The sequence below is a fragment of the Anolis sagrei genome, chromosome 3, assembly GCF_037176765.1.
Source record: "Anolis sagrei isolate rAnoSag1 chromosome 3, rAnoSag1.mat, whole genome shotgun sequence".
NCBI classification, from domain to species: domain Eukaryota; kingdom Metazoa; phylum Chordata; class Lepidosauria; order Squamata; family Dactyloidae; genus Anolis; species Anolis sagrei.
In genome coordinates, this window is record NC_090023.1 from 265,135,083 (window position 1) to 265,150,462 (window position 15,380).

Sequence of the window (15,380 nt, forward strand, 5' to 3'; positions counted from 1 at the left end):
TACACAGGTGAACACTTTCCTGGGAATCTTAATATCCTTCAGTGCAACTTATGGTCATCTGTGTAAGATGCCAGCCACAGATGCAGACAAAACATTAGGAGAGAATGCTGCTGGAACATGGCCATACAGCCCAAAACACTCTTAGCAACCCATCATTAAAATTGTTAATACTTAAAGCAATCTATATAAATAAAAAATGTAATGTTCTATGTATTGAGATTGCTCCAGGCACTGCCAAGCAATCAAATGCTAATCAAGGTGATCAGATGAAACATTCACACCTAGCTCCAGCAGACAAGAGTCCTTTGTCCCACCCTGGTCATTCCACAGATATATAAATCCTTTTCCTAGTTTCCAACAGACCTCACTACCTCTGAGGATGCTTGCCATAGATGCAGGCAAAATGTCAGGAGAAAATGCCTTTAGAAGATGGCCATATAGCCCGAAAAAACCTACAACAACCCAATGTAATGTTCGTTTGTGGGATTAACAGAACTCAAAAACCACTGGACGAATTGACACCAAATTTGGATATGAGACACCTAACAACCCTTCACTCAAAAAATTTGATTTTGTCATTTGGGAGTTGTAGTTGCTGGCAGGCCCATAGCCAGGATTTTGTTTCGGGGGGGGGGGGGGGGGGCTGAGTTTGGTTCGGGGGGGGGCTGAGTCTGAGTAAAAGAGGGTCTACCCTAGCAAATCTTTTATGCCTGGTTGCTGGGATTTATAGTTCACCTACAATCACAGAGCATTCTGAACCCCACCAACAATAGAATTGGGCAAAACCACCCACACAGAACCCCATGTGGGCCACAACAACGCGTGGCAGGGGACGGCTAGTACTAAATAAATTCTAAAGTGACATCTCTGGATACTTAAGCAATGTCGTGATATCCAAGAAAACTATGAAAGCACTGTCAAAGTCACCTAGGGTTGGGAACTTTTTCTGAGGATTCTTTTGTACATGAACTGCAATGAAAATCCAAATAGAAATACAATATGGCCCCCATACCTGCCTAATTGGTATCCTCTCTAGAATACGTTTGGAGAGGACATAATTCGTTGTGTCATTTATCTAGATTAAATGAAGTACGTGCTCTCTAGGCATTTTCTAGTGGACTGACACCCTGAACTTTAATTATACCATGTTAGAACAACTCTTGCAAAAAAGGGAACAATATATCCTTGAACAGAACTTTTCTAGGTCAGGGGTGTCAAACTTCTTTTCACAGAGGGACACATCAGTCTTATTATGGTTTCCTTCAAAGGGTCATTGAAGCTACAGATGGAGAATCACTGGAATCAGAGGGCCTATATATATATATATATATATATATATATATATATATACACACACACACACACACACACACACACACAAACACACACACACACACACACACACACACTGTCACGTGTTGCTGTAGCCCAATCTGTGTATATGTGTTTTGTGTGTGTATGTATTTGTGTATATGTGTATGTATGTATGTTTGCATATATGTGTGTGGTTTTGTGCATGTGTTGTAATATAATTTTTGTGGGGTTTCTTTTGGCTTTTTAAGTCCCTTCCACTGTGTTTTTCAGTGTTTTTATGAGTGATGGTCACTCGTTGGCCTGATAGGTATATTGTGTCCGAATTTGGTATCAATTCATCCAGTGGTTTTTGAGTTATGTTAATCCCACAAACTAACATTACACACACACACACACACACACACACACAAACACATACATTGTGCTATTTGGTTTTAACCCACTTTGGATCCCCAGATGTTATTGAATGACAACTCCCATCACTTTTGTTTGTCCATCATGGGGATAATGGAAACTGTAAGCCAACAGCCGTTACAGGTTTTCTGAGGTTGGGAAAAAGTTAAAGGACATTTTAAGGTCAGGCATCATATCCACAAGCCTTGAATCCAAATTCAAACCCCACTATCCTGACTCAATAGAACAGACTGCAGTCTTCCAGATGTTACTGTATCACTACTCCCATCAGTTCTAGCCACAATGTCTAATGATGAGGAAGGTGGGAGTTGCAGCAGCATCTGGAGGGCCACATACATGACATGGAGGGCTGGATTTGGCCCACAGGCCTTCAGTTTGACACTTGTGTTCTAGGTTCTCCAACACGGCTCTATGGGATTCTTGGACCACGAGTCCTTAACTTCAATAGGATTCAATATTATCCATTGTTTTGCTCATCCACATGCAGTTCAGAAATAGATCTCCCACAAATATTGGAGTCGTACTGTGTGTTTGTGTGTGTGTGTATAGTGCCAAGAGGCCATTCTCTTAGCTCATTGTGTTGCTGAAGGATTTGAATGTTTGTTTATATCCCAATACAGCTGTAATGCCAGTAGGAGAGGTTGAAGTTGTACATCAGCAAGGTTAAAGGCACCACTGATGGTGATGGGAGAGGCTTCACACTGGCTATCTCAATATTATGGGATACTTTCCCATGTGGGACTCTTTGGTGTCTCTATCAAGCAAAGAGCAGCTTGTGCATAAAATAGGAAGTTATTTGTGTAACAACTTGAAATAATCTCCTGACATAAGTGTAAAGGTTCTTTTCTGTGTTTGGATCCTATTACAGCTTTCTAAGGTATACGGGAACATCTGCACGCTCTGGGTGGCCCACCATCCGATTGTAGTCCTGTCTGGATTCCAAACGGTGAAAGAAGGCTTGATCAACCATTCAGAAGACCTGCTTGACCGACCTTTGACCCACTTCCTGATTAAGGCCTTCAATAAAAAGGGTGAGCTGCTTGGAAAAAAAAAGGTTTGCTGTTCATCTGCTGAGCAAAATAAAAGAACAATCTGAATCGTTTCAGCTTTTTCTGAAGGTATCCTGCTTGGGAAACCATCTGTATACTGTTTTCACACAAACACCAGATCATATGTTGTTGTTGTTCATTCGTTCAGTCGTTACCAACTCTTCGTGACCTCATGGACCAGCCCACACCAGAGCTCCCTGTCAGCCGTCACCACCCCCAGCTCCTTCAAGTCAATCCAGTCACTTCAAGGATGCCATCCATCCATCTTGCCCTTGGTCAGCCCCTCTTCCTTTTTCCTTCCATTTTCCCCAGCATCGTCTTCTCTAGGCTTTCCTGTCTCCTCGTGATGTGGCCAAAGTACTTCAACTTTGTCTCTACTATCCTTCCCTCCAATGAGCAGTCGGGCTTTATTTCCTGAAGTGTGGACTGGTTGGATCTTCTGGCGGTCCAAGGCACTCTCAGAACTTTCCTCCAGCACCACAGCTCAAAAGCATCTCTCTTCCTTCGCTCAGCCTTCCCTAAGGTCCAGCTCTCACATCCTTAGGTGACTACAGGGAATACCATGGCTTTAACTGTACGGATCTTCATTGCCAGTGTAATGTCTCTACTCTTGACTATTTTATCAAGATTGAACATTGATGTAAAATTAGTAGTGGAAAATGTTCAATAAAAACATTATATTCAAGTAATATTCCCAAACAACTAGTATATGACGGATATTGTAGTTTATGTGGGGGAATTCTAGGATGCAGGACGGCAGCTTTAGAAAAGAAAGAACAACTTTAAAAGATCAATAAGGCCATGTTTTCAGAGAATCCCATGAAAGGACAATGTTCATGCTATTCTCTGAATATCGTACAGTATGTCCCAGTTCGAATGTCTTCAGTAGCAAGTATGCTTATTTATTTATCGTGTCATCAGCAACCAGACATTTGTATTACATTTCTAACAGAACAAAACAAACAAACAGGCAAAACACAGAATTTGCAAACTTGGTAGTTGATTAAATGTCCTTTGACCAGTATCTGGCCACTTGGAGTGCCTCTGGTGTTGCCGCAAGAAGGTCCTCCATTGTGCATGTGGCAGGGCTCAGGTTGCATTGCAGCAGGTGGTCAGTGGTTTGCTCTTCTCCGGACTCGCATGTGGTGGATTCCACTTTGTGGCCCCATTTCTTAAGATTGGCTCTGCATCTCGTGGTGCTAGAGCACAGTCTGTTCAGCGCCTTCCAAGTCGCCCAGTTCTCTGTGTGCCCAGGGGGGAGTCTCTCATCTGGTATCAGCCATTGGTTGAGGTTCTGGGTTTGAGCCTCAAGTATGCTAAGGATAAATTAACCAATTAAACTACTTCAATTATTAATGGAATGTAATTCATTTTCAAACCTAACATTCCATGACTGGCAAAACATAGCTCTGGTAAGGCAGCAGTGCCTAAAACCCTACTCTTTGGGGCAAAATCATAGTGTTACTGTTGATACATTCGGTCCTATATTTCTTCTACATTCTATTTGACATTATTATGAGCAGGATATGGAGGCAGGAGGAAAGGGTATTATTGTAATAGGCCCTCTGGGGTATCAAGGACTTGCAAGGGGGCGGTGCATTACGATACAATGGAGATCAAAGAGTTCAATGCGAGATAATTATAATACACTTTATTTATATTTTGTCCTTCTCCCCTAGGGGACTCAGAGCAGATTACAGCATTTACATACATTGCCAAACATTCAATGCCTTTACAATCGCATACAATGAGACACACAAACACAAACAAAGGCAGAGGCTTCTCCTTTCATTTCCGGCTTCTTGCGGCGATGCTTATCTCTGGCTCTGGGGAGGTGCTTCCTCCATTTTCAAGCCAAGGAGCCTGCGTTGTCACTTTCTAGTTGTGTGGCCAGCAAGATTGCTTGGAGTGCCTCTTTGCCTTTTCCTGCTGAAGTGGTACCTATTTGTCTATCCACATTTACATGTTTTCGAACTGCTAGTTTGCAGGACCTGGAGCTGACAGAGCCCATCCAGGCCCGTAGCCAGGATTTCGTTTCGGGGGGGGGGGGGGGGGGTGGTGAATTTTTTTTCAGGGGGGGGTTTTTGAGGGGGGGCTGAGTTTCGGGGGGGGGGGCTGAGTCTGAGTGAAAGAGGGTCTAGCCTAGCAAACCTTTTGTATCATTACCCCAATACCCCCATGCATATGGGATATATTGAGTATGGTGATCAGATCATGATATGAATAAACATAACAGTTTAAATAATGCACCAGTAAGGCCTTTTCGCAAACCACCATGAGAATTTCAGGGGGGGGGGGGGGGCTGAAGCCCCCCGAGCCCCCCCCCCCCCCCCGGCTACATGCCTGACCCCATCTCACAGATTCGAACTTCAGGTCAGCAGTTCAGCCGACCTTCAGGTCAGCCAACTTTCAAGTCAGCAGTTCAGTAGCACAAGGATACATCTCTCTGGATGTGTATTTTGCCCTTCTGACCTCTGCTCCCCCCCCCCCCAAAGTGAAGCCTCCACTTTCTGTTCTGAAAACAGTTCAACACAGAATGATTCATGTGGGAAACAATAAGGATCCACTAGTGTTTCTCACCACAATGATGCATCAGCTGAATATCACTGGTGAGATGGATGTATGCATCATAAAAACATCGGAGTTCATTTATCTAGGACATCTAGCCTAGGGATGTAATTCTTCATTAAGTTTTTTCTTGAAGATATCAACAAAATTGAGCAATGCTCTTCTCAGTGTGAGAACACTTTTGAAAACCCTACAGATTTATAAGGCTATTCACAATCTGAGATGTATTTTGTATACAATTCAAATGTGGCTGCTTTTTACAGGAAAAAGGATTACATGCACAGAAGATAGTGTTTTCCTTGTGAAAAATTGCATTACCTAAGAATAACCATTTAGTTGCTATGAGTTTTTCGGACTATATGGCCATGTTCCAGTAGCATTCTACTACTGGAACATGGCCATAGAGCCTGAAAAATCACAGCAATAATAATAATAATAATAATAATAATAATAATAATAACTACACTTTATTTGTACCCTGCTACCATCTCCCCAAGGGACTCGGTGAGGCTTACATGAGGCCGAGCGCCGAACACAACAATACAAGCAATGATCACAACAATACAAGCAATTAAAATAAAACATAAACATATAACATTATCAATAAGACAACATACAATTAAAACTATGGGAAAGCCAAATGTAAAATTAAAATTGGAAATAGTGCTGAACATGGACGAACAGGTGATAGTGGCGTTTGTGGAGAGACATATGAGCAGACCTAAAAAATGTAAAGTGCTTTAGAGGGACAAAATGCTATGGGATCGTTAATCTTGGAAGGCACACTGGAACAACCATGTATTCAAGCTCCTCCTGAAAACCGCCAGGGTTGGGGCCTGCCTGATGTCCTTAGGGAGTGAGTTCCAGAGTCAAGGGGCCACCACCGAAAAGGCCCTCTCTCTCATCCCCACCAATCGCACCTGCAATGCTGGCGGGATCGAGAGCAGGGCCTCTCCTGATGAGCGAAGAGATCGTGTGGGTTCATATACAGAGATGCAGTCACGCAGTTAGGCGGGGTCCCAAACCGTTCAGGGCTTTGTAGGTAAGAACCTGCACCTTGAATTGGGTCCGGTAAATGAATGGCAGCCAGTGGAGCTCCTTGAACAGGAGGGATGACCGCTCCCTGTAAGGAGCCCCAGTTAACAACCTGGCTGCTGCCCGTTGGATCATCTGAAATTTCCGGGCAGCCCCACATAGATTGCATTGCAGTAATCCAATCTAGAGGTGACTAAGGTGTGGACTACTTTGGCCAGATCAGCAACCCACTGATTCCTGCCATGAAAGCCTTTGACAACACAATAACCATTGTATTTCTGTGCCTTCAGGTCCTTTCCAAGTTATGCTGATCCTAAGATGAACCTATCATGGCAATTTCTTGAAATGTTTCGTTTAGAGAGGGACTCTCTTTGCCTTCTTCTGAGGCTGAGTGTGACTTGCCCTAGGTCATCCAGTGGCTTTCTATGGCTGATCAGGGATTCCAACCCTGTTCTCCAGGTTCATAGTCCAATATTTAAATCATCACACTATGTTGACTTTCTAACAAGAATCTTTACTAATAATTTTCCTTGGATTTTTAAAACTTATCTTAGGTATTGCATTTGGAAATGGACACAACTGGAAGCAACAGAGACGGTTTGGTATAGTTACTATGCGGACCCTTGGACTAGGGAAGAAAGGCATGGAGTACGAAATTGAGGAGGAGGCCCATCGGCTTGTGGAGGCCTTTTCAAGGACAAAAGGTATGTGAACAAGATGTCTGTTGCTGGATGTATAATGTATGTTCATCATCAATGTTGCAATGGGCATCCATACATTTTTAATTCCATTTGTATCCTAATGGAAAAAAAATATAGGAAAGGATGTCATATTGAGGCATGAGCAAAGTTGTTTTCTGGTGCTCCACAGTCAAAAACGTGGAGCAATGGATTCAAACTAGAGGAAAAGAGATTCCATGTAAACATTAGGAAGAAATATTTGACAGTGATATACATTGTCTTGCAATGTGGTGGAGTCTCCGTATTTGCAGTTTTTTGAACAGAGACTGGATGGCCATTTGTTGGGAGCGCATGGAGTTGGACTAGGTGGGCTTGGAGTTATCTTCCAACTTTATGAAGATGGGAAGGTGGCAAGCATGCACTGAGGAGGAATCTTCGTAGGAACATTTTTTTATTTATATTTATATAATTTTTACCCCGCCCATATCATCCCAAAGGCGACTCAGGGTGGTGAACCGAGTCAGGGCGGTTTTTGTTTTAAGACAGTGGTTCTCAACCTGTGGATCCCCAGGTGTGTTGGACTACAACTTCCAGAAATCCCAGCCAGTTTATCAGCTGTTAGGATTTCTGGGAGTTGAAGGCCAAAACATCTGGGGATCCACAGGTTGAGAACCACTGTTCTAAGACATTTGGAAGAAAAAAATGTTTCTTTTTAAAATCTCTGGGGCACCATTGTGACCACAAAAATGATCTCGTGGAACCACATACAGCACAACTGCCAAGCTGGTTCGCAGCTTGGGAGTTCTCCTGGACTCATAGCTGAACCTGGAATCCCAGGTTATGGTGGTGGACAGGGGAGCTTTCGCACAATTAAAAGTTGTTGCCGTACCTTGGAAAACCAGACTTGGTTACGGTGGTCCACACTCTTGTTACATCCAGGATAGACTACTGAAACACATTCTATGTGGGGTTGCCTTTGAAGAGTGCTCGGAAGCTCCAAATAGTCCAACGAGAGGCAGCCAGGTGAATAACTGGGGCGGAATACAAGGAGCATACATGTTCTGTTGCGTGCTGGGCCTGTAAAGAATTTCCTATAGAACAGGATGTGCAACCTTTGCTCAGCGGGAAGGCAGGGGACCCAAAGAGAAGTTCTCAGAGGTTTTCCACCACAAATGATCTTCAGATGGCTTGTGAAGCATAACGAAGTCCTTTATTAATGAACAATCAAACAGAAACTTCCCTTGTCTTCAGTAAAGATAAACAAATGATTCCAGGCTTTTATGCAACTGGTGGCTTTCTAAACTTGCCCACGAAGGACAGACAACTGTCTTCAATAACTTCTTCTTTACTTTAAAGGAAAGTCTCCCTTTTAACTTCTCCCAGGCTGATTGTAATTTAACCCTTACTGATGTGGGATCCGCTACCGGGTCGAACTGCTTCTCGAGCACTGAGTGGACCTACCAGTAAAGGCTTAGATATTCTCCAGCTGGAGTTCTTTGGTCTTTAGGGCTGTTTTCCTGGTGATTTTTGGAGACTCTTAAGACTGTTCTTCCCGGGAAAGTCTTAAGGGTTGAAGCTTTTGTACAGGGGAAGCTTACACACATCCATAGAATCAAAGAGTTGGAAGAGACCTCATGGGCCATCCAGTCCAACCTTACTCTTGGCATCCTGTACATTAGCTTTCCTTGCTGAGACTAACAAAAAATGGCTCCCTTCCCAATTGCCCTGAGCAAGGGGCGGGACCAAAACTTAATGTTGGTGGACAGGTGACTTGCCCTACGACTGCAACCAAAGGAAGCTACCTGTCTGCAGAGTCCCTGAAACCTTGGACTGCAAACAAACATATAATACAAAGCAAATAAAGCTGGAGCTTCTGGTACAGTCATACCACCACAATACAACTCTCATGTTATGCCAGCTCCACAGGCTGCCAGTTTGTTACCGGGCGGATTCAAAGTTCTGGCTTTTACCTATAAAGCCCTAAATGGCCCCGGCCCAATTTACCTGTCTGAACGCATCTCCCCTTATGAACTACCACGGATATTAAGATCCTCTGAAGAGGCCATGCTCTCCATTCCGCTATTGTCACAGGCCTGATTGGTGGGGATGGGAGAGAGGGCCTTCTCGGTGATGGCCCCCCCAGGTATGGAACTCCCTTCCTGGTGAGATCAGATTGGCCTCCTCCCTCCTGTCCTTTAGAAGGATGGTAAAAACCTAGCTGTGGGACCAAGCTTTCCGGACAGTATAATAAAGCAGCGATGGGAAATCTTACCAGGTCAATTGGATTAGATGCAGATGATCAAGACAGTTTTAAACAGTGTATTTTAGTATCAAGACTGATGCTTTTGATGTGTATGTATGCATATAATGTATTCCTGTCCCGGCATTGCATGTTTGCCATATATATGCTGTGCTCCGCCCTGAGTCCCCTTCGGGGTGATAAGGGCGGAATATAAATGTTTTAAATGAATAAATAAATAAAGGCAACCCTTTGCTCATTCAGTCCCACAATACACTTTTTTTCTCAACCAAATCCTAGTATTAACCAGTAAAGCAGAATTATACTGAGATGCATTTATGTTGTTTATTTGCAGGGCAGCCACTTGACCCTTCGGTACTGGTCAGTAATTCCGTCTCCAGTTTGATAAACGTTGTCTCTTTTGGATACCGATTTTCTCCTGAAGACGAAAAGTTCCGGAGAATGATTGCAGCGAGTGATTATTTCGAAAGATTTTCAGTCAGCTTTTATCATGCTGTAAGTTGCCTTCACTTCTAATGGAAACTACCTGCAGTTTTGGTAGTTGTTCAATAGTTTGATCCGACCTCAGAAGACTTGGCATTTTGATTAATGGTTGTATCTTCAAGTGAACACCTTGTGAACCAAGAACAAAAACTTTATATAGGAAAGCGCTGAAACACTTACTAGAATCCTGGAATTTTAGTAAAATTTAGTAAATTAGCAATAGTACAGCGTTTCTCAACCTAGGTGTTGGGGACCCCTGGAACGTCAGAGGGGCTGGCAACGAATTGGGAATTTTGGCCCAATTCTATCATTGGTGGGGTTCAGAATGCTCTTTGATTGTAGGTGAACTATAAATCCCAGCAACTACAACTCCCAAATATCAAGGTCTATTTTCCCCAAACTCCACCAGTGTGCACATTTGGGCATATTGAGTATTCGTGCCAAGTTTGGTCCAGATTCATAATTGTTCGAGTCCACAGTGCTCTTTCTATGTAGGTGATCTACAACTCCAGAACTCAAGGTCAATGCCCACCAAACCCTTCCAATATTTTCTGTTGGTCATGGGAGTCCTGTGTGTCAAGTTTGGTTCAATTCCATCATTGGTAGAGTTCAGAATGCTCTTTGATTGTAGGTGAACTATAAATCTCAGCAACTACAACTCCCAAATGACAATATCAATCCCCCCCACCAACCCCACCAGTAATCAATTTGTGCCAAATTTGGTCCAGTGAATGAAAATACATCCTGCATATCAGATATTTACATGATGATCCATAACAGTAACTATGAAGTAGCAACAAAAATAATTTTATGGTTGGTGGTCACCACAACATGAGGAACTGTATTAAGGGTTCGTGGCATTAGGAAGGTTGAGTACCACTGCAATAGTACAACACAGAAACATGTACCTATATTGTCAAAGGCTTTCATGGCTGGAATCACTGGGTTGTTGTAGGTTTTTCAGGCTATATGGCCATGTTCTGGTGGCATTCTCTCCTGACGTTTCGCATGCATCTATGGCAAGCAACCTCTGAGGATGCTTGCCATAGATGCAGGCGAAACGTCAGGAGAGAATGCCTCTAGAACATGGCCATATAGCCCCCAAAACCTACAACAACCCATGTACCTATATATTATTACTAGCTCCTACTAGTGTGGATCCATTCAATCGATGGAGTCTACATAAGAATGGGCTTAATAAGTAGATTGGGCCTCTTCTACTTGGGAACAATAGGGTTGAAAGTTTACAACTCCCCAGTATTTCTGGAAGTGCCTTCTTTAAAGATCTCCCTCCCTGTATACTGTGATGTGGGAAGAAAATGCATAGTGCCTGCAACCCATATGATTCCCGCCTTCTGGCTTAGAGGATCAACAAGGACTTTATTATTAGTAGCTGAAATCAGTATGGAAATTATGTTACTCCATGAGTAGGGTTGCCAAATTTCAGGGACTGGCCCTGAGCCTCCAATTTTCATGAGTCATCTCCAAGTGGGAAATGAGTATGTAAATGCTCCAGTTTCAGTTGACTGGGCTCCAGAAAATGGGGAAATTATTTATTTGTTTACAGTATTTATATTCCGCCCTTCTCACCCCGCAGGAGACTCAGGGCGGATTACAATGTACACATATATGGCAAACATTCAATGCCAAAGACACACAACAGATATAGACAGACAGTCAGAGGCTATTTAACTTTTCTGGCCACCAGGGGAGCTGTCGCTTTCATTGTCCATCTGTGGCATGATGGAGTACTTCCGATTCCCCGCATGCTTTGCTGGAGTCTTTTTTATGGCCTCGTAAACTAGTTAAATTAGCCTCCCCACACATAGGTGGTACCTAATTTTCCTACTTGACAGATGCAACTGTCTTTTAGGTTGCAAAGGTCGACAACAAGCTACACAAATGGTTAGAAGCTCACTCCGACGCTGGCTGGCTTCGAACTCATGACCTTTTGGTCAGAAGTGATCTTAATGCAGCTGACACTCAGCCAGCTGTGCCACAGTCCCGGAAAGGCCCTATGCAAATCTCCAGCTCATCTAGGAGAGGAGCAGCTTGCTAGAGTTTGCAAGTGGGAATGTTTAAAATGTATTCTTGCCCACATGGGATCTAGGAGCAACTTTGAATAAAACAGCATCCTTGAAAGGCTTAGTAGCTGTGGCTTGAAGGCCATGGCACCAGAGTGCTATGCAAAAGGATTTGCCAGATGGACCATGTTACAGTGATACTGATCTAGAGCTAAATTTTAGGGGTCTTTGCCAGGAGGCAGAGACCAATTAGACTCATCAAAGAGTTCTTTCTCCCTGGCGAGACAGAGAAGCATCCCATATTTTTCCCTGATTTCCCAATGAGAGGTCTCACCAAGTTGAAGAAAAGCAATCGAGGTTTTATTTGCGATTCAGCTGAAAAGGATGCTGAGCTGCAATCATTCATGAGCAGAGCATGAGGAGAGTACACCAATACAGTCATATTGATAGTGAATTCAAAGTTGCAGAGTTCAAACTCCCCGCCCCGGCTTCCCTGTTGTTCCCCGCCATGATTGGGCAATGGGCGAACAGCTGGGAGGTGACCCTCCCGCCCCCAATGCCCCTGGACCAATCAGGAAGCTCCAGTGGTCAGTAGGATCCAATGGGGAGACCTCTGCCATCTGGTGGCAACAGCAAATCAGGAGAGAGGGAGGCGGGATGAGAGAGCACAAAGGAATCTGGGAAGGAGTCTTTAAAGAAAGGAAATGCCATGTGGCCTGAGACAAAAAGCTGAAACAGAGCCGATCTATTGTGTTCATGAGTGTTGTGAATCAACATGTGTAAAAATATCCAGATCCTTCCTGGCTGTGAGACAGGAGAACAATGATGGCAGCCTGAGGTTAATGCTATCAATGGGAAGTAAACAAAAGCAGAGGGGAGGATTTCCCCTTATCTTACTTGAAGAGTGACAGAAACTTTTGCCAAACAATTCTTTACTCTAGTAGGCCATTTCTGATGCTAGAGATAAGAATCTCCTTCTTTTATCCCTGCAAATGTGTCTTTGGCGGGAGGTTTCAGTAATCGCTAATGGCTTTTGTTTCTGAAGGCCAGGGGGTTCCCTTACATATTTCTTTGGAGGGAGAAGGGGCAAAGGGTCAGGAATACAAGGAAACATAAAAAACATATAGAAATTATACACAGGGAAATCATATGCAGGCATCTTCCCATCCAGGGCCCCAGAGAGAAATTAATAATACCAATTATAAAAAGCAGACGATATCAGGACACAGCATGAATTCATAAGTTGTCTTGAAGAAAGTTCATGGGTAGAGAGCGAGTCCTTGAAGAGAGTGAAGTCCAGGAATGTAGCAGAATTCAAAAAGCCACCAAAGGGAGTCTATGGAGTTCCACTGGACCAAGGTACAAAGCCCTGCAGCGCTGGGATGGAAGCCGGTCCCATGGTCCTTGGAAAACTACAGCTCTCTCTCTCGAGAGAGGCAGAGACCCCAAGGTCTAGCCATTCCCGAAGTTTCATGGGATACTCATTGTTGTTAGGGTCTTGGCAAATTGACCAAGACTTAACCCCTATTGTGCAGTCTGGTACCCTTGTCCTTTGCAGAACTATAAGTTCCCATCCCTTGTTAAGGGGGGGGGGGCATGCTCGACTTCAATACTAACATTATTTCCTTTTGTCTTACCTGTAGCTGTATAACCTTTTCCCGGGGCTCATGAAACATCTCCCAGGGCCGCACCAGAAGGCCTTGTCCTGCATGGAAATGGGGATTTTATATGCCAAAGAGGAGATCGATAAACACAAAGAGAATCAGAACCTGCACGAGCCCCAGGATTTCATTGATTTCTATCTACTTCAAATGGAGAAAGTAAGTAACTAGAGACATCACAAAACATTATCCATCTTGAATAGGAGTCCTGATAATGCCACACCATGGCTAGAGCCTACATTTTGAGTATCTCCATTGTACTTTGTCCCAGTAGCTCATGCAAAAGAAATAGTTTCCTTCTGTGCTGTTGCACGCTGGGCCTGTACATAAGACTGTAGACAGGACATAAATTCTGTGTGCCCAACGGGACACCGGGGCTGCCTCAGATTAAAGGCTTTTGGATTTTCTAAAAACAGAGTCTTTAGATTGCTTAAAGGTTCAACAAAGTTCTTTATTATTGAAATCAAACAGGTATTTTAAGGCTTTCTTAATAGTCTATTGGCTCACTCCATCTTGTCCACAGGGAACAGGCACTATCTTCATAACTGTATACTAACTAATGGGGAAATCCTTAACTTCTAATCTGGGCAGTCTGTCTTTGCCTCTGTTGGCGTGGAGCCCTGCACCCAGTACCAACTGCGTCTGGCTTCCGCGAGTGACCCTTACCAAGCAGAGCTTTGTAGACTTCCAGGGGAAAAGAAGGAGTTCAGGTTTCAGTGATGGCTGTCTGAAGTGCTGTGGGACCGGATTCCCTCAGCAAAGGAGCTGTAAAATCCTCAGCAAAAGAGCTGTGCTGAGACTGCATCTCTCTGGCCAAGCTATGGGACTGTATACCCCCGGCCAAGCTGTGGGGCCTTTCCTCCTCGGCCAAGCTGTGGGGCCTTTTCTCCCCAGCCAAGCTGTAGAAGACGAAGCTTTCTACAGGAGCTCTTGGTTTTATGTCCTGTATGAAAGGCTTCTCTGTGTGGACTGACCCAAAATGGCTCCTATTCCCTCCAAAACCCCAAAAGGGGGTGGGACCAGGGAACCTAACGATAGTTGACAGGTGGCTTGCCCTATGATTGCAGCCAAAAGAAGCCACCTATCTTCAGAGTCCCTGAAACTTAGGACCACAACAAACATTCAATGCAAAGCAAACAAAATTGGAGCTCCTGGTACAGCTGTACCTGCACACCTTCCATGCTATTCTTAATACACATTGATTTTAAACCTTTTCACCTGGGAATTAACTAGACAATTACATGCAGATTATGAATAATAGAATCATATAATAATCAAGTTGGAAGAGACCACATGGGACATCCAATCCAACCCCCTGCCATGCAGGAAAAGTACAATTAAAACACCTCCGACAGATGGCTAATCCAGCCTCTGTTTCAAAGCCTCCAAAGAAGGAGCTTCCATCACAATCTGAGGCAGAGAATTCCAATGTTGGACAGCTCTTACAGTCAGGAAGTTCTTCATTATGTTCAGGTGGAATCTCCTCTCCTGCAATTTGAATCCATTGCTCCAAGTCCTAGGGCTCTTCCACACAGATGAATAAAATCCCACATTTAAACTGAATATACAGCAGTGTGGACTAAGATAACCCAGATTAAAGCAGATATTGTGGGATTTTCTGCCCTGATGTTATGGATTATATAGCTGCGTGGAAGGGCCCCTAGTTTCCAGGGCAGCGGAAAACAAGCCTGCTCCCTCTAAAGAAGTGATCTGAGTCTTGTGGTCTAAACACTATAATCCTCTATTCCTGAGTGATTTTTTATAAAAAAAGCCAGGAATTGTGAAGAATAACAGTTTTGGCTCTTTAGCACTGTTTTCCATTTAATTAATAACTTCCTGAATAATTTAATGGATAATATAATTCTGGAATTAAGCTAACCTTGAAACTTCAG

At 43.7% G+C, this 15,380-nt stretch overlaps 1 protein-coding gene across 1 annotated transcript in view; it reads left to right on the forward strand.

Moving 5' to 3' along the window:
* Window positions 1-15,380, forward strand: part of LOC132770410 (cytochrome P450 2J4-like) — a 39,353-nt gene that overhangs the window by 16,202 nt on the left and 7,771 nt on the right. The window contains exons 2-5 of the mRNA XM_060767338.2: window positions 2,597-2,759; window positions 6,935-7,084; window positions 9,655-9,815; window positions 13,471-13,647. Coding sequence (XP_060623321.2) covers window positions 2,597-2,759; window positions 6,935-7,084; window positions 9,655-9,815; window positions 13,471-13,647 — 651 coding nt within the window. The remainder of the gene's footprint in view (window positions 1-2,596; window positions 2,760-6,934; window positions 7,085-9,654; window positions 9,816-13,470; window positions 13,648-15,380) is intronic.